This window comes from Arachis ipaensis, chromosome B1 (assembly GCF_059453495.1).
Source record: "Arachis ipaensis isolate K30076 ecotype BB chromosome B1, ASM5945349v1, whole genome shotgun sequence".
In the NCBI taxonomy this organism is placed as follows: domain Eukaryota; kingdom Viridiplantae; phylum Streptophyta; class Magnoliopsida; order Fabales; family Fabaceae; genus Arachis; species Arachis ipaensis.
Window position 1 is genome coordinate 57,768,285 of NC_142436.1, and position 22,033 is coordinate 57,790,317.

The 22,033-nt window shown below is 38.8% G+C and overlaps 1 protein-coding gene across 1 annotated transcript; it reads left to right on the forward strand.

Annotated features, from left to right (window-relative positions):
* Positions 1-19,965: 19,965 nt before the first annotated feature.
* LOC107606997 (uncharacterized) lies at positions 19,966-20,484 on the forward strand. Its single transcript, XM_016308992.1, has one exon. The coding sequence runs from the start codon at positions 19,966-19,968 to the stop codon at positions 20,482-20,484; it is 519 nt and encodes a 172-aa protein (XP_016164478.1).
* Positions 20,485-22,033: the final 1,549 nt, after the last annotated feature.

Below are 22,033 nucleotides of genomic sequence, written 5' to 3' on the forward strand. Positions count from 1 at the left end.
CAAGGCCTGTCATCTACCCGTGGAACTGGAACATAAAGCCTACTGGACAACCAGATTCCTAAACCTAGATGCTAAGTTAGCTAGTGAGAAAAGATTGCTCCAGCTAAATGAGCTAGAGGAGTTCAGACTCCATGCTTTTGAAAATGCAAAAATTTATAAGAAAAAAGTAAAAAAGTGGCATGACAAGAAATTGTCATCCAGAGTCTTTGAGCCAGGGCAAAAAGTTCTGCTGTTCAACTCTAAGCTCAGATTATTCCCTGGGAAATTAAAATCCCGGTGGAGGGGACCATATGTGATTACAGGAGTGTCACCATATGGATATGTTGAGCTTCAAGATATTGATTCTGACAAAAAGTTCATTGTTAATGGACAAAGAATCAAACATTATCTTGAAAGCAATTTTGAGCAAGAATGCTCAAAACTGAGGATTGAATGAAGCTCAGTAAAGGTCCAACTAAAGACAATAAAGAAGCGCTTGCTGGGAAGCAACCCAGCCATTAGCAGGTTATTTGTTTTAATTAATACTTGTAGAAATTTGATATACATTTTCTTCAAAGGTTAATCATCAAAATTGAAGGAATTCACAGAGTTACAGAAGGATTCAGTGCAAAAAGCAGAGAAAAGGAGCTTGCTGACAAGAAAATGCCAGTAAAGGGCATTTTGGGCGTTAAACGCCAGAATGGGTACCATTCTGGGCATTTAATGCCAGTAAAGGTACCATTTTGGGCGTTAAACGCCAGAATGGGTACCATTCTGGGCGTTTAACGCCAGAATTGCAGCATCCTGGGCGTTCAGCAAAATGCCCAGTGATAAAGGGGTTTCTGGCGTTTCATGCCAGCCAGGGTACCTGGCTGGGCGTTAAACGCCCATAATGGCCAACAATTGGGCGTTAAACGCCAGAATGGATACCATTTTGGGCGTTTAACGCCAGAAAGGCAGGGGAGGAGATTTTGTTTCCAAATTCAAATTTTTCAAATTTTCATGTTTTAACTCATAATTTTCTGCATAAACATGTTTCAAACTTTCATTATTCACCCTCAATTTTCAAAAATTCAACAATTCTCTAAATCTCTTTTCAATTTTCTTTCAAATCCTTCCCAAATCTTCTTCAAAAACTCAAGTATCTTTTCAATTTCTTTTCAAATCTTTTCAAACCCATCATATCATCTCTTATTTCTTAGATGCATAACCAAATTATTAGATTTAACCTCTTTATATCTTTTTCAATTGAAAATCTCATCTTTTTCATATCATGATTTTATTTTCTTCCACCAATCATATCTCTATGGCATATCTCTTTCAAAATTTTCGAAATCCCTCCCCTCCTCTTATAAATACACATTCGGCCATCCCCTCCTCTCCAACATTCGAATTTGCCTCTTCTTCTCTCTCTCCCATTTCCTTTCTTTTGCTTGAGGGCAAGCAAACCTCTAAGTTTGGTATGTTTTTCCGTGATCACTGAGCTAAGAATCATCAAGATCATGGCACCTAAGGGAAAACAAACCAAATCAAGAGGCAAGAAAGAGAATACTCCAAAGAGTCTTTGGAATCAAGAGAGGTTCCTAACCAAAGAACATGCAGACCATTACCACAAAATAATGGGCCTGAGGTCAGTGATCCCGGAAGTTAAATTCAATCTGCAAGAAGATGAATATCCAAAGATCCAAGAGCAAATCCGAAATAGAGGATGGGAAATTCTAGCTAATCCTGAAACAAAGGTTGGAAGAAACATGGTTCAGGAATTCTACTCAAATTTGTGGCTAACAAATAAGCAGAGCATAACTGGAACCGCCTTTCATACCTACCGAACCATGGTCAGAGGGAGACTTATTTACTTCCATCTGGACAAAATAAGAGAGGTCTTCAAACTGCCTCAACTACAAGATGATCCAGAATCCTTTAATAGGAGAATGGTGAGAGTAGATAAGGGGTTGGATCAAGTTCTAGAGGACATATGCCTCCCAGGAACTAAGTGGATAACCAATTCAAAAGGTGTCCCAAACCAACTCAAGAGAGGAGATCTCAAACCAGTTGCAAGAGGCTGGTTGGACTTCATTGGGCGTTCTATATTGCCTACTAGCAATCGCTCTGAGGTCACTGTCAAAAGAGCAGTGATGATTCATTGTATTATGCTTGGAAAAGAAGTGGAGATTCATCATCTAATTTCTTGTGAGATTTACACAATTGCAAACAAGAACTCCATTGAAGCCAAAATGGCCTACCCAAGCTTAATTTCTCTGCTATGTAACGATGCTGGGGTGAGGATGGGAGTAGATGAATTCATCCCAATCGAACACCCAATCACCAAGAAGTCAATGGAAGGTTAAGTGCAAGACAACTCCATAAAAAGGAGGGCGCAGGAGTTCCTCCTAGAAATTCCTGAAATTGACTACTGGACCCGCCTAGAAGCATCTGTTACCAAGCTGCAAGAAGCTATGGAACAACTTAAGGAAGAACAGCAGAATCAAAACTGCATGCTCTGCAAACTGCTGAAGGAACAGGAGAAGCAGGGGCGTGAGCTACAGGAGCTGAAGCGCCAGAAGCTCTCCCTTGAAGGACCAAGCACCCCACAGATTGAGGGAGCATCCACTTCTCAAAATCAAGGTTGTTGAGTCCTAACTCTGTGATAACCTTTATTATTAAAAGTCATTTATTTTTCTGTTTTTTAATTTTCTGTCTTCTATTATTATTGGTTTCCTCTTATATTTATTTTTGGGTCTTATTGTCATTCCATGATTAATAAAATTTAAAGTTTATGTCTTAAAGCTATGAATGTCCTATGAATCCATCACCTTTCTTAAATAAAAAGTGTTTTTAATTGAAAAAGAAAAAGAAGTACATGAATTTCAAATTTTAAAACAGTTTAATTATTTTGATGTGGTGGCAATACTCTTGTTTTCTGAATGAATGCTTGAACAGTGCATATGTTTGAATTTGTTGTTTATGAATGTTAAATTGTTGGCTCTTGAAAGAATGATGGAAAAGGAGAAATGTTATTGATAATCTGAAAAATCAAAAAATTTGATTCTTGAAGCAAGAAAAAGCAGTGAATAGAAAAAAAAAAGAGGATGATATGCGAAAAAAAAAGAGAGAGAGAAAGAAAGAAAAAGCAAGCAGAAGAAGCCAATAGCCCTTTAAACCAAAAGGCAAGGGTAATAAAAAGGATCCAAGGCTTTGAGCATCAGTGGATAGGAGGGCCCTCAGGAATAAAATCCTGGCCTAAGCGGCTAAACCAAGCTGTCCCTAACCATGTGCTTGTGGCGTGAAGGTGTCAAGTGAAAACTTGAGACTGAGCGGTTAAAGTCATGGTCCAAAGCAAAAAGAGTGTGCTTAAGAGCTCTGGACACCTCTAATTTGGGACTCTAGCATAGCTGAGTCACAATCTGAAAAGGTTCACCTAGTTATGTGTCTGTGGCATTTATGTATCCGATGGTAATACTGGAAAATAAAATGCTTAGGGTCACGGCCAAGACTCATAAAGTTGCTGTGTTCAAGAATCAACATACTTAACTAGGAGAATCAATAACACTATCTGGATTCTGAGTTCCTATAGAAGCCAATCATTCTGAACTTCAAAGGATAAAGTGAGATGCCAAAACTGTTTAGAGGCAAAAAGCTAAAAGCCCCGCTCATCTAATTAATACTGATCTTCATAGATGTTTTTGGAATTCATTGTATATTCTTTTCTTTTCATCCTATTTGATTTTCAGTTGCTTGGGGACAAGCAACAATTTAAGTTTGGTGTTATGATGAGCGGATAATTTACACGCTTTTTGGCACTATTTTTAGTATGTTTTTAGTATATTTTAGTTAGTTTTTATTATATTTTTATTAGTTTTTATTTAAAATTCACTTTTTTGGACTTTACAATGAGTTCGTGTGTTATTCTATGATTTCAGGTATTTTCTGGCTGAAATTGAGGGACCTGAGCAAAAATATGATTCAGAGGCTGAAAAAGGACTGCAGATGCTGTTGAATTCTGACCTCCCTGCACTTGAAGTGGATTTTCTGGAGCTACAGAAGCCCAATTAGCGCGCTCTCAATTGTGTTGGAAAGTAGACATTCTGTGCTTTCCAGAAATATATAATAGTTTATACTTTGCCCGATATTTGATGGCCCAAACTGGCGTTTCAAGTCAGCATAGAAATTCTCGCGTCAAAACGCCAGAACTGGCATAAAAGCTGGAGTTAAATGCCCAAACTGGTATAAAAGCTGGCGTTTAACTCCAAGAAATGTCTCTACACATGAAAGCTCCAATGCTCAGCCCAAGCACACACCAAGTGGGCCCCGGAAGTGGATTTTTACACTAAACACCCTAGCTTACTCATTTTCTGTAACCCTAGGCTACTAGTTTTCTATAAATAGGACCTTTTGCTATTGTATTTGGACGGCATGACATTCTACACATTTCATATTGTATCTTCTATGGCATGAGTCTCTAAACCCCATTGCTGGGGGTGAGGAGATCTGCTGTTCTTCATGAATTAATGCAATTACTATTGTTTTCCATTCTATCACGCTTGCTTCTATTCTAAGATATTCATTCGTACTTCAACCTGATGAATGTGATGATCCGTGACACTCATCATTATTCTCACCTATGAACGCGTGCCTGACAACCACCTCCGTTTTACATGCAATGAAGCTTGAATGTGTATCTCTTGGGTTTCTAATCTAAGATTGGAACCTTCGTGGTATAGGCTAGAATTACTGGCGGCCATTCCTGAGATCCGGAAGTCTAAACCTTGTCTGTGGTATTCCGAGTAGGATCTGGGAAGGGATGACTATGACGAGCTTCAAACTCACGAGTGTTGGGCGTGTGATAGATGCAAAAGGATCAATAGATCCTATTCCAACATGATCGAGAACCGAAAGCTAATTAGCCGTGCGGTGACAGCGCATTTGGAACATTTTCACTGAGAGGACGGGAAGTAGCCATTGACAACGGTGATGCCCAACATAAAGCTTGCCATGGAAGGAGCCTTGCGTGCATGAAGAAGAAGACAGTAGGAAAGCAGAGATTCAGAAGACAAAGCATCTCCAAAACCTCAACCTGTTCTTCATTACTGCATAACAAGTATTTATTTCATGTTCTTTTACTTTTTACAATTAAATCTGAGAATTATTGATATCCTGACTAAGAGATACAAGATAACCATAGCTTGCTTCAAGCCGACAATCTCTGTGGGATCGACCCTTACTCACGTAAGGTATTACTTGGACGATCCCACGGAGATTGTTGGCTTGAAGCAAGCTATGGTTATCTTGTAACTCTTAGTCAGGATATAATATCAATAATAATTTTTAGTTTGAATTGTAAAAAGTAAAAGAGCAGAACACAAATAATACTTGTTACGCAGTAATGGAGAATATGTTGGAGTTTTGGAGATGCTTTGTCTTCTGAATTTCAGCTTTTCTCTTGTATTCCTCTTCCCTCATGCATGAAAAAGTGCAAAGTTCCTTCCATGGCAAGCTCTATGTAAGGTGTCACCGTTGTCAATGGCTACTTCCCATCTTCTCTGTGAAAATGGTCCAAATGCTCTGTCACAGCACGGCTAATCATCTGAAAGTTCTCGATCATACTGGAATAGGATTTACTATCCTTTTGCGTCTGTCACTACGCCCAGCACTCACGAGTTTGAAGCCCGTCACAGCCATCCAATCCCAGAATCCTACTCGGAATACCACAGACAAGGTTTAGACTTTCCGGATTCTCATGAATGCCGCCATCAATCTAGCTTATTCCACGAAGATTCTGATTAAGAAATCTAAGAGATAATCATTCATTCTAATGTGGAACGGAGGTGGTTTTTAGACACATGTTCATGGATTGAGGAAGGTGATGAGTGTCACGGATCATCACCCTCTCCATAGTTAAGCACGAATGAGTATCTTAGAGAGGAACACGCATGTTTGAATGGAAAACATAAGTACTTGCATTAATTCATCGAGACGCTGCAGAGCTCCTCACCCCCAACAATGGGGTTTAGAGACTCATGCTGCCAAAAGGTATAAATTTCAGATCTAAAATGTCATGAGATAAAAATTAAATCTCTAAAAGTTGTTTAAATACTAAACTAGTAACCTAGGTTTACAGAAAATGAGTAAACTATGATAGATAGTGCAGAAATCCACTTCTGGGGCCCACCTGGTGTGTGCTGGGGCTGAGACTAAAGCTTCTCACGTGCCTGGGCTGTTTTGGGCGTTCAACGCCAGGCTGTAACCTGTTTCTGGCGTTGAACTCCAACTTGTAACGTGTTTCTAGCGCTGGACGCCAGACTGCAACATGGAACTGGCGTTGAACGCCAATTTACGTCGTTTATCCTTGAGCAAAGTATGGACTATTATATATTGCTGGAAAGCCCTGGATGTCTACTTTCCAACGCAATTAGAAGCGCGTCAATTGGACTCCTGTACCTCCAGAAATTCCATTCCGAGTGCAGAGAGGTCAGGATCCAACAGCATCAGCAGTCCTTTTTCAGCCTGAATCAGATTTTTGCTCAGCTCCCTCAATTTCAGCTAGAAAATACCTGAAATTACAGAAAAACACACAAACTCATAGTAAAGTACAAAAATATGAATTTTTCCTAGAAACTAATGAAAATAAACTAAAAACTAACTAAAACATACTAAAACTATATGAAATTAACCCCAAAAAGCGTATAAAATATCCGCTCATCACAACACCAAACTTGAACTGTTGCTTGTCTCCAAGCAACTAGACAAATAAAATAGAATACAAATGAGTCAAGAAACAATAATATCTTAGAGTTTTTGAGTGAAGCTCAGATTCTAATTAAATGAGCGGGGCTAGTAGCTTTTTGCTTCCGAACAGTTTTGGCATCTCACTTTATCCATTGAAGCTCAGAATGATTGGCATCTGTAGGAACTTAGAATTCAGATAGTGTTATTGATTCTCCTAGTTCAGTATGTTGATTCTTGAACACAGCTACTTTTATGAGTCTTGGCCGTGGCCCTAAGCACTTTGTTTTCCAGTATTACCACCGGATACATAAATGCCACAGACACATAATTGGGTAAACCTTTTCAGATTGTGACTCAGCTTTGCTAAAGTCCCCAATTAGAGGAGTCCAGGGTTCTTAAGCACACTCTTCTTTTTGCTTTGGACCTTGACTTTAACCGCTCAGTCTCAAGTTTTCACTTGACACCTTCACGCCACAAGCACATGGTTAGGGACAGCTTGGTTTAGCCGCTTAGACCAGGATTTGATTCCCTTAGGCCCTCCTATCCACTGATGCTCAAAGTCTTGGATCCTTTTTATTACCCTTGCCTTTTGGTTTTAAGGGTTATTGGCTTTTTCTGCTTGCTTTTTTTTTTTTTGCAAGCTTTGTATTCACTGCTTTTTCTTGCTTCAAGAATCATTTTTATGATTTTTCAGATTACTAATAACATGTCTCATGTTTATCATTCATTCAAGAGCCAACATATTTAACATTCAAGAACATCAAATTTCAAAGACATATGCACTGTTCAAGCATTCATTCAGAAGGCAGAAAGCATTACCACCACATGTAATTAATCAGAATTTCTTGTATTAAAAACTCGAAAAATATTGCCTCCTTATCCTAAAGAAAATCTTCTATTTTATTCATGTTTAATGATGATGAGAAAAATAAATTATAGCTTAATTGGAGATAAAATAACTACTAATTACCACTATAACTACTAAGGTAGAACTCAAATAAGAACAATTATCACAGAGTTAAGGCTAAGATTAGGGCTCAACAACCTTGAGTTTGGGATGTGGATGTTCCTCTGGTCTGTGGAGTGCTTGGTCCTTCAAGAGATAACATCTGACGCTTTAGTTCCTTTAAGTCACGCCCTTGCTCTTCTTGTTCCCTAAGCAGTTTGCAGAGCATACTGTTTTGATTTTGCTGTTCTTCCTTTATTTGGTCCATAGATTCTTGCAACTTGGTAACAGATGCTTCAAGCTGTTCCCAATATTCAAATTGAGGGACTTCTGGGAGGAATTCTTGCGCCCTCCTCTTGGTGGGGTCATCCTGCATTTGTTGTTTTTTCATTGTGATTTTAGTGATTGGTTGCTCTACTGAGATATACTTTGTTATTCCCATCTTTACTCCAGCATCTTTGCAAAACATAGAGATTAAGCTTGGAGAAGCCAACATGGCATCCTTGGAGTTCTTGTTAGCAAGTATGTAAAATTCAGATGGGATCAGTTGATGAACTTCTACTTCTTTTCCCAACATAATGCAATGGATCATCACTGCTCTTTTAACAGTGACTTCAGAACGGTTGCTTGTGGGCAATATAGAACGCCCAATGAAGTCCAGCCAACCTCTGGCGACTGGTTTGAGATCTTCTCTCTTGAGTTGATTTGGGACACCCTTGCTGCTAGTGGTCCACCTGGCTCCAGGGATGCATATATCTTCTAGAATCTTATCCAGGCCCTTGTTTGTTCTCATCATTCTCCTATTGAAGGAGTCTAGGTCATCTTTCAGCTGAAGTAGCTTAAAGATCTCCCTGATTTTGTCAGGGTGGATGTGAACAATCTTTCCTCTGACCAAAGTTCGATAGTCATAGAGGGCAGTTCCAGATATTCTCTGCCTGTCTGTTTGCCACAGATTAGCGTAGAATTCCTAAACCATATTCCTTCCCACTTTAGTTTTAGGAATAGCTAGGACTTCCCAGTTCCTGTTTCGAATCTGCTCTTGGATCTCCGGATATTCATCTTCTTTCAGATCGAACTTGACTTCCGGGATCACTGATCTTAGACCCATTATTTTGTAGTAATGGTCTGAATGCTCTTTGGTTAAGAACCTTCCTTGATTCCAAAGTGGTTTTGGAATGCTCTCTTTCTTGCCTCTTAGAGTGGGTTATTTTCCTTTAGGAGCCATGATCTTAGTGGGTATGGTTTAGTGATCACGGATAAACACACCAAACTTAGAGGTTTGCTTGTCCTCAAGCAAAAGAAAGAAAGGAGAGGGATAGATGGAGAGCGAGTGTTGAATGGTGGGTGAGAGGAGGGAGGCCGAATGTGTTTTTAAAAAGGAGGGGGTGGGTTTTCAAAAATAGGGAGAAAGATAAGATAGAATATATGATTTAAAAAGAAATAAGTATGATAAGAAAAGATATAATTTAAAATTGAAGAGATATGAAAGATATTTGAAAAAGATAAATTTGGATTTTTGAAAAAGATAATATGGAGATTTTAAAAAAAAGATATTGATTAGTTGAAAAGATTTTAGAATGAAAAGAGATAGATTTGTTTTGAAAATTTGAAAAAGAGTTGAATTGGATTGAAAAAAAGATTTGTGCTTATAGATTAAGATACATTTGATATTTTAAAGTAGGGTTTTTAGAAATTAGGGATTTTAGAAATCAGGGTTTGTAACATGTTTATGCAAGAAATCATGAAAATTAAAATTAAAATGAAAAATATGAAGTAAAAACGAATTTACCTCCTCCCCACCATCCTGGCGTTTGAACGCCCAAACGCTGCATGTTTTGGGCGTTCAATGCCCAAATGCTGTTTCTCCTGGGTGTTCAACGCCCAGCTGTTGCTTCTTTCTGGCGTTCAACGCCAGGAACTCCTTTGTCACTGGCCATTTTTCTGAACGCCCAGGACGCTGTAAATCTGGCGTTAAACGCCCAGAAAGAGCTTCTTTCTGGCGTTCAACGCCCAGAAGATGCTTCTTTCTGGCGTTTAACGCCCAGATGGCTATCCTTACTGGCGTTCAATGCCCAGTGGATGCTTCTTTTGGGCGTTGAACGCCCAAAACAGACTTTTACTGGCGTTTTCTTGCCAATGAGCTCTTTTTCTCTATTTTGTGTCCAGGATCCTTCTGTAACCCTGTGAACTTATACAATTGCTTCTTTACTTTAGTATCAATGAACTTTATATAAACAAATAAAATCAAGAATAGGGCAAAATGCTTAGAGGAAGTGATGCCCCATGGCTGGATTGCCTCCCAGCAAGCGCTTCTTTATTGTCTTTAGCTGGACCTTGCAGAGTTTTTAATCTAGCCTCAGCCTTGAGCACTCTTGCTCAACATTGCCTTCAAGATAGTGCTTGATTCTCTGTCCATTAACAATGAACTTCTTATCAGAATCAATGTCTTGAAGCTCCACATATAGTCCCCTCCATCGGGATTTCAGTTTTCCGGGGAATAGCCTGAGACTAGAGTTAAATAGCAGAACCTTTTGTCCTGGTTCAAAGACTCTAGATGACAGCTTTCTGTCATGCCACCTTTTTTATTTTTCTTTATACAGCTTGGCATTTTCGAAAGCAGTGAATCTGAATTCCTCTAGCTCATTCAGCTGGAGCAATCTTTTTTCTCCAGCTAATTTGGCATCAAAGTTTAGGAATCTGGTTGCCCAGTAGGCTTTATGTTCCAGTTCCACGGGCAGGTGACAAGCCTTACCATACACAAGTTGGTACGGAGAGGTTCCTATAGGAGTCTTGAATGCTGTTCTGTAAGCCCACAGAGCATCATCCAAGCTTCGTGCCCAATCCTTTCTACGGGTACTTACAGTCCGTTCCAAGATTCTTTTTAGTTCTCTGTTAGAAACTTTAGCTTGTCCATTTGTCTGCGGATGATATGGAGTTGCCACCTTATGGCAAATCCCATACCGGACCATGGCAGAGTAAAGCTGTTTGTTGCAGAAGTGAGTGCCCCCATCACTGATTAGTACCCTAGGGACACCAAACCTGCTGAATATATGTTTCTGGAGGAACTTCAGTACTGTTTTAGTATCATTGGTGGGTGTGGCAATGGCCTCTACCCATTTTGATACATAGTCAACTGCCACCAGAATATAAGTGTTTGAGTATGATGGTGGAAAAGGGCCTATGAAATCAATACCCCATACATCAAACAACTCAATCTCCAAGATTCCTTGTTGAGGCATGGCGTAACTGTGAGGCAAGTTACCAGCTCTCTGGCAACTATCACAGTTACGTACAAACTCTCGGGAATCTCTGTAGAGTGTAGGCCAGTAGAAGCCACATTGGAGGACCTTGGTGGCTGTCCGCTCACCTCCGAAATGACCTCCGTATTGTGACCCATGGCAATGCCATAAGATCCTTTGTGCTTCTTCTTTAGGCACACATCTACGGATTATGCCGTCTGCACATCTCTTAAAGAGATAGGGTTCATCCCACAAGTAGTACTTTGCATCAGTAATTAATTTTTTCTTTTGTTGCCTGCTGTACTCCTTGGGTATGAGCCTTGCAGCTTTATAGTTTGCAATGTCTGCAAACCATGGTATTTCCTGAATGGCAAATAAATGCTCATCCAGAAAGGTTTCAGAGATCTCAATAGCGGGGGAGGACGCCCCTTCCACTGGTTCTATCCGGGATAGATGGTCAGCCACTTGGTTCTCTGTCCCTTTTCTGTCTCTTATCTCTATATCAAACTCTTGCAGAAGCAACACCCATCTTATGAGTCTGGGTTTTGAATCCTGCTTTGTGAGTAGATATTTAAGAGCAGCATGATCAGTGTACACAATCACTTTTAATCCTACTAAGTATGATCTAAACTTGTCAATGGCATAAACCACTGCAAGCAATTCTTTTTCTGTGGTTGTGTAATTTTTCTGGGCATCATTCAAAACACGGCTAGCATAATAAATGACATGCAGAAGCTTGTCATGCCTCTGCCCCAGTACTGCACCAATAGCGTGATCACTGGCATCACACATCAATTCGAATGGTAATGTCCAGTCTGGTGCAGAGATAACTGGTGCTGTGACCAGCTTAGCTTTCAGAGTTTCAAACGCCTGCAGACACTCTGTGTCAAACACAAATGGCGTGTCAGCAGCTAGCAGGTTGCTTAGAGGTTTTGCAATTTTTGAAAAATCCTTTATAAACCTCCTATAGAATCCTGCATGCCGCAGAAAGCTTCTGATTGCCTTAACATTGGCAGGTGGTGGTAATTTTTCAATTACCTCTATTTTAGCTTGATCAACCTCTATTCCCTTGTTTGAAATTTTATGCCCAAGGACAATCCCTTCAGTCACCATAAAGTGACATTTTTCCCAGTTTAAAACCAGGTTGGTCTCTTGGCATCTTTTCAAAACCAGTGTCAATTGATCAAGACAGGAGATGAATGAGTCTCCATATACTGAGAAGTTATCCATGAAGACTTCCAAAAATTTTTCCACCATATCAGAGAAAATAGAGAGCATGCATCTCTGAAAGGTTGCAGGCGCATTACACAGCCCAAAAGGCATCCTTCTGTAAGCAAATACTCCAGATGGACATGTGAATGCTGTTTTCTCTTGTTCCTGGGGATCTACTGCAATTTGGTTGTAGCCTGAATAGCCATCCAAAAAGTAGTAATAATTATGACCTGCTAGTCTTTCTAGCATTTGGTCTATGAATGGTAAAGGAAAATGATTCTTTCTGGTGGCTGTATTGAGCCTTCTGTAATCAATACACATGCGCCACCCTGTAACTGTTCTTGTAGGAACCAGTTCATTTTTTTCATTATGAACCACTGTCATGCCTCCCTTTTTGGGGACAACTTAGACAGGGCTCACCCAGGGGCTATCAGAAATAGGATAAATAATCCCAGCCTCCAATAATTTGGTGACCTCTTTCTGCACCACTTCCTTCATGGCTGGATTTAGCCGCCTCTGTGGTTGAACCACTGGCTTAGCATTGTCCTCCAATAAGATCTTGTGCATGCATCTAGCTAGGCTTATGCCCTTAAGGTCACTTATGGACCACCCAAGAGCTATCTTGTGTGTCCTTAGCACTTGAATTAGTGCTTTCTCTTCCTGTGGATTTAAAGCAGAGCTTATGATCACTGGAAAAGTATCACCTTCTCCTAGAAACGCATATTTCAGGGATGGTGGTAATGGTTTGAGCTCGGGTTTAGGAGGTTTTTCCTCTCCCTGAGGAAATTTCAGAGGCTCTTTCAATTCCTCTGAATCCTCTAGGTCAGGCGGAACATCTTTAAAAATGTTTTCCAGCTCTGATTCGAGACTCTCAGCCATGTTGATCTCCTCCACCAGAGAGTCAATGAGATCAACTTTCATGCAGTCTTTTGGTGTGTCTGGATGCTGCATGGCATTGACAGCATTCAACTTAAACTCATCCTCATTGACTCTCAGGGTTATTTCCCCCTGTTGGACGTCAATGAGAGTTCGTCCAGTTGCTAGGAAAGGTCTTTCTAGAATAAGAGTAGCACTCTTGTGCTCCTCCATTTCCAGCACAACAAAGTCAGTGGGAAAGGCGAATGGCCCAACCCTGACAATCATGTCCTCAATCATGCCTGATGGGTATTTAATGGAGCCATCAGCAAGTTGGAGACATATCCGGGTTGGTTTAACTTCTTCAGTTAAACCAAGCGTTTTGATGGTGGATACAGGTATTAGGTTGATGCTTGCCCCAAGATCACATAGGGCTGTCTTGGTGAAATTACCCTCTAATATGCATGGTATCAGAAAGCTTCCGGGATCTTTAAGCTTTTCAGGAAAGCTTTTCAGAATGACTGCACTGCATTCTTCAGTGAGGAGAACTCTTTCAGTTTCTCTCCAATCCTTCTTATGACTTAAGATCTCTTTCATGAACTTCACATAAGAAGGTATTTGCTCAAGTGCCTCTGCAATCAGAATCTTAATTTCAAGAGTTCTGAGATAATCTGCAAAGCGAGCAAATTGCTTATCCTGCTCCTCTTGGCGGAGTTTTTGAGGATAAAGTATCTTGGCTTTATATTCTTCAACCTTGGTTGCTGCAAGTTTATTTCCTACAGAAATGGTTGAAGAAGCCTTTTTAGAGGGGTTGTCATCAGCACTTGTGTGTGTCTGATCCCTCACTGGCATTTGAGTGCTAGAGTTAGAAGCTGGAGTGACGTTAGACGCCAACTCCTCATCTGTTCCTGGTGTCTGAACGCCAGAGCTGTGCTTCTTTTGGGCATTCAACGCCAGTTCCTTGCTTGTTTCTGGCGTTGAACGCCAGTCCTGAGCATGGTCTGGGCGTTCAGCGCCAGCCTTCCACCCAATTTCTGGCGTTTTAACGCCAGAATTATTTTTTCCTGGGCTCTTACTGTCCTCAGATGGATTTTGGGTGGTTTGCTCATTTCTTGGCTTCCTGCTGCCTTGAGGTGGGGTATTTAATATTTTCCCACTTCTTAATTGAACTGCTTGGCATTCTTCTGTTATTTGTTTTGACAGCTGCTGTTTTGTTTGCTTCAATTGTTCTTCCATATTTATATTAGTCATCCTTGTCTCTTGTAGTCTTTCTTTGAATTCAACTAACTGTTGTGTTAGAAAGTCCAATTGCTGATTGAATTCAATAGCTTGTTCAAATGCTGATTTTTGGCAACTGTATCAATGAGCTCTTGAGCTTCTTCAATTGTCTTTCTCATGTGGATAGATCCACCAGCTGAGTAATCTAGAGACATCTGAGCTCTTTCTGCAAGCCCATAATAGAAGATGTCTAACTGAACCCACTCTGAAAATATTTCAGAGGGGCATTTTCTTAGCATCTCTCTGTATCTCTCCCAGGCATCATAAAGAGGTTCATTATCTCCTTGTTTAAAGCCTTGGATGTCCAGCCTTAGCTGTGTCATCCGTTTTGGAAGAAAGTATTGATTTAGAAATTTCTCTGTCAGTTGTTTCCATGTCTTTATGCTAGCCTTAGGTTGGTTATTTAACCACCTCTTTGCTTGGTCTTTTACAGCAAATGGAAACAGTAATAATCTGTAAACATCCTGATCTACTTTCTTATCATGTACTGTGTCAGCAATTTGTAAAAACTGTGCCAGAAACTCTGTAGGTTCTTTCTGTGGAAGACCGGAATACTGGCAGCTTTGCTGCACCATGATAATGAGCTGAGAATTCAACTCAAAGCTACTGACTCCAATGGAGGGTATGCAGATACTACTCCCATATGAAGTAGTAGAGGGGTTAGCATATGACCCCAGAGTCCTTCTGGACTGTTCATTTCCACTTAGATCCATGATGGAGAAAGGTAGTTGATGTAGAAAAAAATTATTTTTATTTATTTATTTATTTATTTTGAAAATAAAATAAATTAAAATAAAATAAATAAAAATGGGTGAAGATTTTTGAAAAATGGAGAGAGAGAGAGAGAAAAAAAATGGTTAGGAAGTTTTGAAAAAGATATGGTTGAAAGGATTTGATTTGAAAAAAAAGATTTTGAATTTTGAAAAAAAATCTGAATTTTAAAAGTAAATTTTGAAAATTTACTTTAAAATAGAGAGAAAAGATATTTTTGAATTTAAAGAGGAAAGAGAAAAACAATAAGATATCACAAGATTTAAAATTTTTAGATCTGATGCTCCTTATTTTCGAAAATTTTGGAGGGAAAACATCAAGGAACACCAAACTTAAAAATTTTAAGATCAAGACACAAGGAAAACTCAAGAACACTTTGAAGATTCACAAGAACACAAGAACATGAAGAAAGAACACCAAACTTAAAATTTTTAGAAAACCAAACTAAAATTTTCGAAAATTATAGAAAGATTAACAAGAAAACACCAAACTTAAAGTTTGGCACAAGATCAAGAAAAATTATTTTTGAAAAAGATTTTTAATAAAACCGGTGCCCAATCATCAAGAACATAAACCAATGCTCTAGCCAATTGAGCTGTAAATGTAACACTTGTTTTGAAGAAGTATTTTTAATAACTAAGAAAAAAAAATTTTTTTTTTGAAAACTAATGTTTTGAAAAGGCACACGAAAAACAAGAAAAGAAACAGAATAAGAAAAAATAAAAACTAATAAAGAAAAATAATATTTTTGAAAAATTTTTGAAAAGAATATAAAAGACTCTGACCCAAAAGACAAAATTTTCCTAATCTAAGCAACAGGATTCACCGTCAGTTGTTCAAACTCAAACAATCCCCGGCAACGGCGCCAAAAACTTGGTGCATGAAATTGGAAATCACAATTCTTCACAAATTCGCACAACTAACCAGCAAGTGCACTGGGTCGTCCAAGTAATACCTTACGTGAGTAAGGGTCGATCCCATGGAGATTGTTGGCTTGAAGCAAGCTATGGTTATCTTGTAACTCTTAGTCAGGATATAATATCAATAATAATTTTTAGTTTGAATTGTAAAAAGTAAAAGAGCAGAACACAAATAATACTTGTTACGCAGTAATGGAGAATATGTTGGAGTTTTGGAGATGCTTTGTCTTCTGAATTTCAGCTTTTCTCTTGTATTCCTCTTCCCTCATGCATGAAAAAGTGCAAAGTTCCTTCCATGGCAAGCTCTATGTAAGGTGTCACCGTTGTCAATGGCTACTTCCCATCTTCTCAGTGAAAATGGTCCAAATGCTCTGTCACAGCACGGCTAATCATCTGGAAGTTCTCGATCATACTGGAATAGGATTTACTATCCTTTTGCATCTGTCACTATGCCCAGCACTCGCGAGTTTGAAGCCCGTCACAGCCATCCAATCCCAGAATCCTACTCGGAATACCACAGACAAGATTTAGACTTTCCGGATTCTTATGAATGCCGCCATCAATCTAGCTTATTCCACGAAGATTCTGATTAAGAAATCTAAGAGATAATTATTCATTCTAATGTGGAACGGAGGTGGTTGTCAGACACATGTTCATGGATTGAGGAAGGTGATGAGTGTCACAGATCATCACCCTCTCCATAGTTAAGCGCGAATGAGTATCTTAGAGAGGAACACGCATGTTTGAATGGAAAACATAAGTACTTGCATTAATTCATCGAGACGCTGCAGAGCTCCTCACCCCCAACAATGGGGTTTAGACACTCATGCTGCCAAAAGGTACTAATTTCAGATCTAAAATGTCATGAGATAAAAATTAAATCTCTAAAAGTTGTTTAAATACTAAACTAGTAACCTAGGTTTACAGAAAATGAGTAAACTATGATAGATAGTGCAGAAATCCACTTCTGGGGCCCACTTGGTGTGTGCTGGGGCTGAGACTAAAGCTTCTCACGTGCCTGGGCTGTTTTGGGCGTTCAACGCCAGGCTATAACCTGTTTCTGGCGTTGAACTCCAACTTGTAACGTGTTTCTGGCGCTGGACGCCGGTGTTGAACGCCAGTTTACGTCATCTATTCTTGAGCAAAGTATGGACTATTATATATTGCTGGAAAGCCCTGGATGTCTACTTTCCAACGCAATTAAAAGCGCGTCAATTGGACTCCTGTAGCTCCAGAAATTCCATTCCGAGTGCAGAGAGGTCAGGATCCAACAGCATCAGCAGTCCTTTTTCAGCCTGAATCAGATTTTTGCTCAACTCCCTCAATTTCAGCCAGAAAATACCTGAAATTATAGAAAAACACACAAACTCATAGTAAAGTCTAGAAATATGAATTTTGCCTTGAAACTAATGAAAATAAACTAAAAACTAACTAAAACATACTAAAACTATATGAAATTAACCCCAAAAAGCGTATAAAATATCCGCTCATCAGTCAACCTAAGGAATTCGAAAATGATGAGTAAATAAAGGAAAAGATTTTTTTTTTGAATTTAATGAGTAAGGAGAAAAACAATAAAATGACACCAAACTTGGAATTTTTAGATCAAAACAAAGAAAACAAATAAGAAAACTTTGAATGTCAAGATGAACACCAAGAGCAAATTTTGAAAATTTTTAAGAAAATAAAAGCACAAAGGATACCAAACTTAAAAATTTTTATACTTTGGACACTAATGATTCGAAAATGCACAAGAAAAACAAGGAAAGACACAAAACAAGAAAAACTAAAAATCAAACAAGGAAAATAAACAAGAACAGCTTGAAGAACAATGAAGAACACAATGCATATATTTTCGAAAATTAAAGAAAAATTAAAACATGCAATAGACCCCAAACTTAAAGCATGAAACTAAATTCAAACAGAAAACTCAAAGGAAAATTAAAGATTAATAAAGAAAAATAAGATTTTTGAAAAGAAAACAAAAGACTCAAATTTAGTGACTTTAAACCAAAAAGGTAAATTTTCCTAATCTAAGCAACAAAATAAACCGTCAGTTGTTCAAACTTGAACAATCCCCGGCAACGGCGCCAAAACCTTGGTGCACAAAATTGTGATCACACATTTCACAACTCCACACAACTAACCAGCAAGTGCATTGGGTCGTCCAAGTAATACCTTACGTGAGTAAGGGTCGATCCCACGGAGATTGTCGGCTTGAAGCAAGCTATGGTTATCTTGTAAATTTAGTTAGGAGGTCAATGATAAAAATGATTTTGTTAAGAAAAGTAAATAACATGAAATAAATGGTACTTGTGATTTAGTAATGAGGAACAGGTTGAGGTTTCGGAGATGCTATGTCGCCTGAATCTCTTCTTTCCTACTATCTTCTTCTCCAAACACGCATGGCTTCCTTCAATGACAAGCTGTATGATCCTCTCGGATGAAAAATACCAGGTACGATTTCTGCACAGCTAATCAACTATCGGATTTCTCGTCTCGGATGAAAAATACCAGGTACATCTACCGCACGGCTAATCATCTGTCGGTTCCCGCTAGCGTCGGAATAGGACCCTTGTCCTTTTGCACACTGTCACTGCGCCCAACATTCGCAAGTTTGAAGCTCTTCACAGTCATCCCTTTCCAGATCCTACTCGGAATACCACAGACAAGGTTTAGACTTTCCAGATCCCAGGAATGCTGCCAATTGGTTCTAGCCTCTACCACAAAGGTTCTAATCTCACGGACTCGGTCCGTGGATTAGAAACCCAAGAGATACACACTCAAGCTGTCGCCCAATGACTACGTTGAGCTCAGATAGAACGAGAGTGGTTGTCAGGCATGCGTTCATAGATGTGAGAATAATGATGAGTGTCACGGATCATCATATTCTCTATATTGAAGTACGAGTGAGTATCTTAGAATAGAATCAAGCGGGATTGAATGGAAAACAGTAGTAATTGCATTAATCCATTGAAACACAGCAGAGCTCCTCACCCCCACCTATGGGGTTTAGAGACTCATGCTGTAGAAGATACAATATGAAATGTAAAATGTCATGAGTTACAAAATGAATCTCTAAAAGTAGTTTTTATACTAAACTAGTAACTTAGGTTTACAGAAAATGAGTAACTAAGGGCAGATAGTGCAGAAATCCACTTCCGGGGACCACTCGGTGTGTGCTTGGGCTGAGCATTGAAGCTTTCACGTGCATAGGCCATTCATGGAGTTAAACGCCAGCTTGGGTACCAGTTTGGGCGTTTAACTCCAGTTTTGGTGCCAGTTCTGGCGTTTTACTCTAGAAAAAAGGTCTCTAGCTGGCGTTTAACGCCAGTTTGGGCCATCAAATCTCGGGAAAAGTATGAACTATTATATATTTTTGGAAAGACCAAGATGTTTACTTTCCAACGTAATTGAGACCGTGCCAATTGAGCTTCTGTAGCTCCAGAAAATCTATTTCGAGTGTAGGAGGGTCAGAATCCAACAGCATCTACAGTCCTTTCTCAGCCTCTGAATCATATTTTTGCTCAGGTCCCTCAATTTCAGCCAGAAAATACCTGAAATCAAAGAAAAATATACAAACTCATAGTAAAGTCCAAAAATGTGATTTTTGCATAAAAATTAATAAAAATATAATAAAAAGTAACTAAAACATACTAAAAACTATCTAAAAACAATGCCAAAAAGGGTATAAATTATCCGCTCATCAGCCAACTATTCAAAGAGATTGTATAAATTACGCTAGTTCCTATGAAGAATGCCAAAAGCATGGAAGCCTTCAACATATTTCAGCATCAGAATTGCATGTTATAGTTAAGCCATGGCCGTTTAGAGGTTGGGCTTTAGATCTGATCGGTCACATTCACCCACCTTCTTCTAAAGGTCATAAGTTCATTTTGGTTGGTGTTGATTATTTTTCTAAATAGGTAGAGGCTATCCCTTTGAGGGAGGTCAATCACAATGAAATAATTTATTTTATTAGGAGCATATTGTGCATAGATTTGGAATTTCGCAATCTATTACCACTTATCAAGGAACCATGTTTATTGGGAAAAAGGTCATAGAGTATGCCAAGTCTAAGGATATAAAAATGTTTTCTTCTACACCGTATTATGCCCAAGCCAATGGACAAATTGAGGCAGTAAATAAAATTTTGATTTCCTTAATTAAAAAACACATTGGAAGGCAGCCAAGAAATTGGCATCAGACTCTCAGTCAAGTTCTTTCGGCTTACCGAAATTCTCCAAGAGGCTCTACTGGAACCACCCCTTATAAGTTAGTTTACAGTTATGATGCGGTATTGCCAATTGATATTAATTTGCAAAGTATAAGGGTGGCTAGACAAGATGAGATACCATTAGTAGATTATTGGAATTCTTTGTATGATGAGCTCAATGAACTAGATAACGAAAGGTTAAGAGCTTTAGATCGGGTGATTCGACAAAAAGAGATTGTGTCAAAATCATACAACCGCCATGTTAAAGCAAAGATGTTTGCGGTTGGAGATTTAGTTTGGAAAACAATTTTGCCTATAGAAAAAAGTCAAAAGTTATGGTAAGTGGTCTCCAACTTGGGAAAGACCTTATGTGGTTGACAAGATTTATTCTGGAAATGCCTATAAGATTATTGAAGTCGGATCAGGAAGAATAATTCTTTCAATAAAAGGCAAGTATTTAAAAATATATAGGCCAGGTATTCATGAGGAAAACACTCCACATGTTTAAGGATACGAAAATATCCAGTTGAAGTGTCAAGGGATAAAATAAAGAGCTAACTAACATTTGTAATTTAGTTTGTAAAAGCTAACATATCCATGTGACTTCTATCAATTGCAAGTTCCAATGACGATATAAAGCATTAAAGAGTATGAGGCAGATATGTGTCCAAAGCATTAATTTAAAATAGGAGTTAATACAGAAAATAACTTATCATTCCTTAAGTTCAGTACAGTACATGCCAACATATAGAAATAAAAGGTTTAGTGAATAAACTTGTGTAAAGCTAGAAGCATGTCAACAATTGCACAGTTGATTTACTTTGACAGCACTTGAGGCGAATGCACACGAGATGGCATACACCAGTGCAACCTGATATAAACAGATATGAAGGTCATCTCAAATGAAATATAAAAGAGGTCACTATGATATTAATAATTGGTTCAGTGTGAAGTAATATAATAACTTCCCAAAGATAACAAGTGACAACCATTCTACAAGATAAACATAAGGTGCATACAAAGACAAATACCAAAAAAAATCTAAAAGCTCAAAAAGTGAAGATTGTAGGAACATATTAAAATGACAGAAGTTCACATAAGAAATACAAGACTAAACTTCAAAGATCTTCTTCAAGCGAGTAACTTCAATTTGGAGAGCGGTTTGGAAGTTCCTGGCTTCTTTTGCAGCTTCATGTGAAGAAAGCATCTTCTCTTCAAGTGACTGTAAGGATGCATTGCTACTGTCAAGCATGCTGCTTGCTTTGGCAAATTGACCTTCATTCTTTATCAAAGCAGCATCCAGCCTATTTTTTGCTTCTCTCTTGACAGTCAGCTATTGTTCCAAGTCTCGAATCTCCTCAAATAACTCATGAGCCTGATCTTTAGCTTTTGCAATATGGGCAGCCAAGGTAGTTTTGGCAATCTCAAAAGATGAGATGTCTTGTTTCAACTTAGAAAGAGTTTCAGTTGATTGTTGATATGATGAGATAGCCGCTTAAGAGTCTGAAAATTTGACATAAAGGTCCTCATAAACCATTCGCAATCGAGCCAACAAAGGCTCAATAGTCACATGATGTGGTGTAATTGAAAAGGTCTGAAGAATATCAGAAAGTTGAGCCTTAAAGTTTGGATCAGTGGCAAGTGTCAAAACAGGTTTCGATAGAACAGCACCAAGTTGTTGGGCCAATGGAAGCAGGATGGATTTGTCGACAGTCTTGGTTGTGGGAGGTGTAGAATGGAGATGCTCTGTTGGAAGGGGACTTTGAATGGTAGAGCAAGATGCAACTATGGCCTTCTGTGTATCCATACTACATGCATATGCTTCATTCAGACTTCCTAATTCAGCCAACAAATCATTCACCATATTAGGGGTCGAAGCATGAATGGAAGG